Source organism: Sciurus vulgaris, assembly GCF_902686455.1.
Source record: "Sciurus vulgaris genome assembly, chromosome: 12".
In the NCBI taxonomy this organism is placed as follows: Eukaryota; Metazoa; Chordata; class Mammalia; order Rodentia; family Sciuridae; genus Sciurus; species Sciurus vulgaris.
The window spans coordinates 48936393-48942392 of NC_136473.1; the positions used below are offsets into that span (position 1 = coordinate 48936393).

Here is a 6000-nt window from a genome sequence, read left to right on the forward strand (position 1 = left end):
TCAAGCCCAATTCCTGACTGGGCGCAGGACTACACTCCTGAAGTACCAGCTGCTGAGTAGCTGAGGGTAGGAGAATAAAAACTTGAAAATCTCTCTGGCCATTTTAGCAAGACTCTGCCTCAAATAAAACACAAAGTGGACTGCTCTCCAGTATGTATGATATGTCAAAATACATTTCACTCTCATGTACCACTACAAAGAACAAATTTAAAAAGCAAATACAAAAAGAATTACAAACAAGGAAAAAAAATGACTGGTTATGTGGGCAGTGGTAACAACACCCCTGTGTTCTATCCCCAGCACCCTGCCCCACACACGCAGAGTTGAAGCATATTTCCAAGGCACATTCTGCTCTCCTGCACTGTTTTACACTTAATGGAAAAAAATTGGTTCATTAGGTTATTGGAAAAAATCACATCTAAAATTTCTCTTCTTTTAATAAATATTTACTTTACCTTAAAGGAAACTATCTTCTAGTACTCTTTGAAAGGATAAATATTGAAATTGCCCATATCTATCACTGTTCAAAGAAATGGATGTCAAATAATTGTAAATAAAGTTGATCTAAACATACCTTGTTTTTTGCTTCAATCATCGCCTTGTGCATAAGGAGGTTTGCTGCCACGCACGTGCTCTTACTGTAGACAGCATAGTGCAGGGCAGTGTTGCCACTGGTGTCCGTCACATTTGGATCTGCACTAGATTGCAGCAAAATCATGGCACACTCCTCCGCCTGGAATTGTACAGCCTGTCAGGATTGCACCAAGGAAAGGATCATCAGTTCCAGGAATTCAAGTTTAACAGGCCACAGGTTTACCAACTAACCACTTTGAGTGAAAAAAAAAAATGCACCTTCATTCTAGAATTCTATTCAAACCCATCTTCAGCTACTATCTACCTTAATGAGTGCTGTGCTGTTGTCATCATCACAGATGTTGACATCACAATTCATCTTTATCAGGAATGTCACCACTTTGGGCTGGTCATAGACACAGGCATAATGTAGAGCAGTCCTATGAAAATGAAAGGACTTTTCAGGAAGATATACAACACAGGAGTGAGGAAACACTTCAAGTGCAATTGAGTTATATCACTTCACTTTAGTATCTCACTTTGCTAGACTGGGCAGAGTGACATGATGGAAGGGTACTAGAAACAGGACACTATGTCTGCTACCTAACAAATGGTTAGATTGTGTCTAGTGAATAAATGGATTGAAAGAAATCAAAGAGAATATGTGAGCTCAATATTTTTTGACAAAAAAATTTTTAGAGTAAAATGTTTGAAATACTAATGAACACTTACTTGTATTTGTTTTCTTCAATGTCCATAGTGATGCACATAAGTGGTTCATATATTATCATCTTCACGTGTGTATTAAAGTGGTTCAAAGAAAAAGCAAATACATATGATAAAATGTACTCATACTAAAATATGGAAGTACAGATAAGGAGATTTCTTTTATTTCAGAGAAGGTTAAAAGTTGGTAGAACACTAAAGTGCTATACAGATTCAATGCAATTCCAATGAAAATCCCAATGACTTACCTTACAGAAATAGAGCAAGATATTTTGAAATTCATCTGGAAGAATGAGAAACCCAGAATAGCTAAAGCAATCCTTAGCAGGAAGAGTGAAGCAGGGGGTATCACATTACCAGATCTTCAACTCTACTACAAAGCAATAGTAACAAAAACAGCATGGTATTGGTACCAAAATAGACAGGTAGATCAGTGGTACAGAATAGAGGACATGGACACAAACCCTAATAAATACAATCTTCTCATACTAGACAAGGGGGTCAAAATATGCAATGGAGAAAAGATAGCCTCTTCAACAAATGGTGCTGGGAGAATTGGAAATCCATATGCAACAGAATGAAACTAAACCCATATCTCTCACCATGCATGACACTAAACTCAAAATGGATTAAGGACCTCGGAATCAGACCAGAGACCCTGCAGATTATAGAAGAAAAAGTAGGTCCAGATCTTCAACATGTTAGGACCAGACTTCCTTAACAGGACTCCCATAGCACAAGAAATAAAAGCAAGAATCAATAACTGGGATAGATTCAAACTAAAAAGCTTTCTCTCAGCAAAGGAAACTATCAGCAATGTGAAGAAAGAGCCTACAGAGTGGGAGAATATCTTTGCCAATCATACTTCAGATAGAGCACTAATCTCCAGAATCTATAAAGAACTCAAAAAACTCTACTCCAAGAATACAAATAATCCAGTCGACAAATGGGCTAAGGAAATGAATAGACACTTCACAGAAGAAGATCTACAAGCAATCAACAAACATATGGAAAAATGTTCAACATCTCTAGTAATAAGAGAAATGCAAATCAAAACCACCCCAAGATTCCATCTCACCCCAATGAGAATGGCGATTATCAAGAATACAAGCAACAACAGGTGTTGGCGAGGATGTGGGGAGAAAGGTACACTCATACATTGCTAGTGGGGCTGCAAATTAGTGCAGCCACTCTGGAAAGCAGTGTGGAGATTCCTTAGAAAACTTGGAATGGAACCACCATTTGACCCAGCTATCCCACTCCAAAGGACTTAAAATCAGCATACCACATCAATGTTCATAGCTGCTCAATTCACAATAGCCAGACTGTGGAACCAACCTAGATGTCCTTCAACTGATGAATGGATAAAGAAACTGTGGTACATATATACAATGGAATATTACTCAGCCATAAAGAATGATAAAATTATGGCATTTGCAGGCAAATGGATGAAATTGGAGATTATCGTGCTAAGTGAGATAAACCAATCTCAAAAAGCCAAAGGACGAATGATACGCTAATCAGTGGATGATGACACATAATGGGGGGAGGGAAGGGTTAGTGTTAGGGTTTGAGTTAGGGTTAGGGAGGGGGGCAAGTATGAAGGAAGGAAGGACTGTGTAGAGGGAAAAGAGGGGTGGGAGAGGTGGGGGGAAGGGAAAAAATAACAGAATGAATCAAACAACATTACTCTATGTAAATTTATGATTACACAAATGATATGCCTTTACGCCATGTACAGAGAAACATGTATCCCATTTGTTTACAATAAAATAAAAAAAAAAGTTGGTAGAACATACCAAAACCCAACCACACATGTGCAAACACAAAAGTCAGAAAGCAGAATCTGATACATGCAAGATACATATACTTGCTCTTCCTGAGGGTAATTTCATTAGTAATATTCTTCTACTACAGCTTGTGGAGTAAGTAGAAGTGCCCAGAAACCTTTGATCACAGTTTAGCATAGGGAAAGACCAAAAACAAGACCTCCAAAACTGTCAACATGCTGAATTACTATAATCTCTGGAGGCAAAAAACAAATTGTAAAACAGATACCTAATACCCACACATTATGTCAAGAAGCCTTTCACTATTAAGAAAAGGAAATGAAATTTTGTTATAATTCAAATGTCTTCAAATGATGATTCTTTAAACATTTTGTATGTATTTTTGGTAACATGAGACCACAATCAATTAGCATGTATATGAAAAAAACTGGCTTTTTTCTCAATTGATACACAAAAATACATCTTCCCACTTCAGTCCATATCTATGGCACCTTCAATCATTGCCAATTTTTGCTTCTGACAGATGCATTCCAAATAGCTAATTAAGTCTAATTGGTTTTTCATAATACATTGGTATTTGAAACTGTATAGACAATGGAAAAGGTTACCTAATTATTTACCAAAAATCTTCTGGCATCATGAAAGTGATGACTGAGGACACAGGTATTTTAAACTGCCACATAGTATTTACCATCAAATTACTTATTGGAAAAAGCATAAGCAAATTACACTTTAAAGAAGCAGTGTAAGAATCCATACTCTTCGTTTTCACTTGAATTTTTACTGCAAAACAGTACTTCAGCACTGCAAGGTGGCAGATGCCTTTAAACTCAGCTACACTGGAGTCTGAGGCCGCAGGACTCGAGGTTCAAAGGCACCCTCAACAACATACTGAATTCTCAAGACACTTAGCCAGACCCTGCTTCAAAATATTACAACAAAAAGTAATTGAAAAACAATGGAAAAGTGGTTCAGTGGTTGAGTGCACCCCAGTTCCCAATGAAAAATTTTAAAAGAAAAAAACTTAAAATTCATTCTATGAAGAATGCTAAATATTTTTAAATATGTTCAAGTGTCACTTGGAGATCTGATGGAATGCTCTTTAGTCAAGGATGCTTGCTTAGCGTGCATGAGGCCCATTGGTCTGATACCCAACAAGCATGAAATGATATGGAATTCACTGTTCCAGATTTTCCTTAATGATTTGAAAGAAACATTTATAAATGGAAGGTTTATTTTTAATGCCTATATACACTATGAATATTTTGAAAGCACACTGATTTAGCTGAAATTTGCTGACATACAGGACATTCTGATTTTTATTTTGGTAAACAACTTCAGAACGCTTCCTCTTAGCCTTGAGGTTTGGCTTCACCTGTGAGTCTAGAAGACACTCCCTTGGTTCAATCCTCCCTTTCCCAAAAAGAAGAGAAAACAAAAAATTTGGCTACTCAATAGCGTGGCTAGGCACTACCCCTTCCAAAAATTGCTGGACCCAGAGGCTGGGGAGATTCAAAGGGCAGGAAAGTCAAATATCTTGGGGAGGGGAGACCCGAACTCTCCGTGTTCTCCCCCTCCACAAAGCCTGGAGGTTGCTCACTTCGCCCATATGTGGTCTGCCAGCTTGTCTGGCCCCTTGCCAGCGGGTTCCAGCTCAATTACCTACCTGTTCTTCTCATCCCTCTCATTGATTCCACCGTCTCCACCACGGACCATTCGCTCCACTTTTGACACATTACCGACAGTCACAGCCTTGAGAACACTATTTCCAGGGACATACCCAGACTGGTACCTCCTGGAATGACCTCTGTGACAACGCCTGAGCCCAAAGCCCAGGCACTCCATTGTAGTGCCAGGAGAGGAGCCCGAGGGCCCCTGCTCCTGAGTCTGCCCGGGCCAGGGAGGGGCTCAGAGGTGAGACGCACTTCCTCCCGACTCAACAAAAATCTCCCCTTCAATCTACTCCACTTCCAAAGGAGCCAGTCAATTGGGTCTGCTCACAGCGCCCCAAAAGCAAAAGCTCTACAGTTCGCCAGCTGGCCACTAGGAAACTGTTGTTGCCAGGCATCCTTCCAAACGCCAGAGCGCGCCCATACACCATTCTGATTGGCTGGGCCCTGGAGGGTTCCTCAGCTCGCGCATGGGCGAGGCCCTGGGCGGGGCCAACACCCGCCCACAGTTTTCTTTCAAATGTGAAACCCTATTGGCAGTTGTCCTGAGAGTTCCAGACATGCTCAGGACAAGCTCGCACCTGGGGGAAAGCAGGCTTTGTGCCTGGGTGGGAACTTCAGAATGCTGAAGGTCCTGTCTCCAATGACACTCCCCAATCCAACTTTTTCTATGTGCTCATTCCTGGCTTTGTTCCTCTGCCACAAGCCACTGTGCCTTTCCCTGTCTCCACTGCAATTGAACTGAGGTAGCAATAGAAGGCTCTTTAGGTGAATTCAGAGGCACGTGCAAAATACATGGTCTGGAGAGTGAACTTTGATGGGTAACCAGCAAATACCCTCGGAAGAACTCTACAGCATATATGCAGGTCTCCCACCTCTCTCCTGCAGACCAGACTCCCTTAATTTTACCTTTAACAGAAAACTATATCTTGGAATTCTTTACATTATTTAATTGAAGCATCATTTCAGAACATTTCTGTGTTTACTTTTTAAACAGGTCATTGACTTGTCCCACCATTCCTACAGTTATGGCTATGTTAAAATGACCCCTTAGCAGCTATCAGGATACCAGAGACTGAGCAAAAGTTTTTAAGGTCTCTTCCCCCATTCCTCTTACCTCCTGCTCCAGGGCTTCCTGCTCTTCCTCAGCAGCTAGTTGTCTGGGGCAACAGTAGGTTCCTCAACTTGGCCACATCCCAAACTCTCCGAACTCACTACTGAGACATATATCTTTGCCTATT

General features: G+C 40.5%; 1 protein-coding gene across 3 annotated transcripts in view; it reads right to left on the reverse strand.

Moving 5' to 3' along the window:
* LOC306641185 (uncharacterized protein) overlaps positions 1-6000 on the reverse strand; it is a 37202-nt gene extending 31202 nt beyond the window's left edge. The window contains exons 1-3 of one of the 3 annotated variants that reach the window (XR_013758053.1): positions 4756-6000; positions 899-1013; positions 575-748 (exon numbers count right to left, since the gene is read on the reverse strand). Coding sequence is in view for 2 of the 3 variants with exons in the window: in XM_079106121.1 (XP_078962247.1) it covers positions 575-748; positions 899-1013; positions 4756-4934 (468 nt within the window). In the remaining variant the exon portion in view is untranslated. The remainder of the gene's footprint in view (positions 1-574; positions 749-898; positions 1014-4755) is intronic. The other 2 variants (XM_079106121.1, XM_079106122.1) reach the window with 2 other exon arrangements.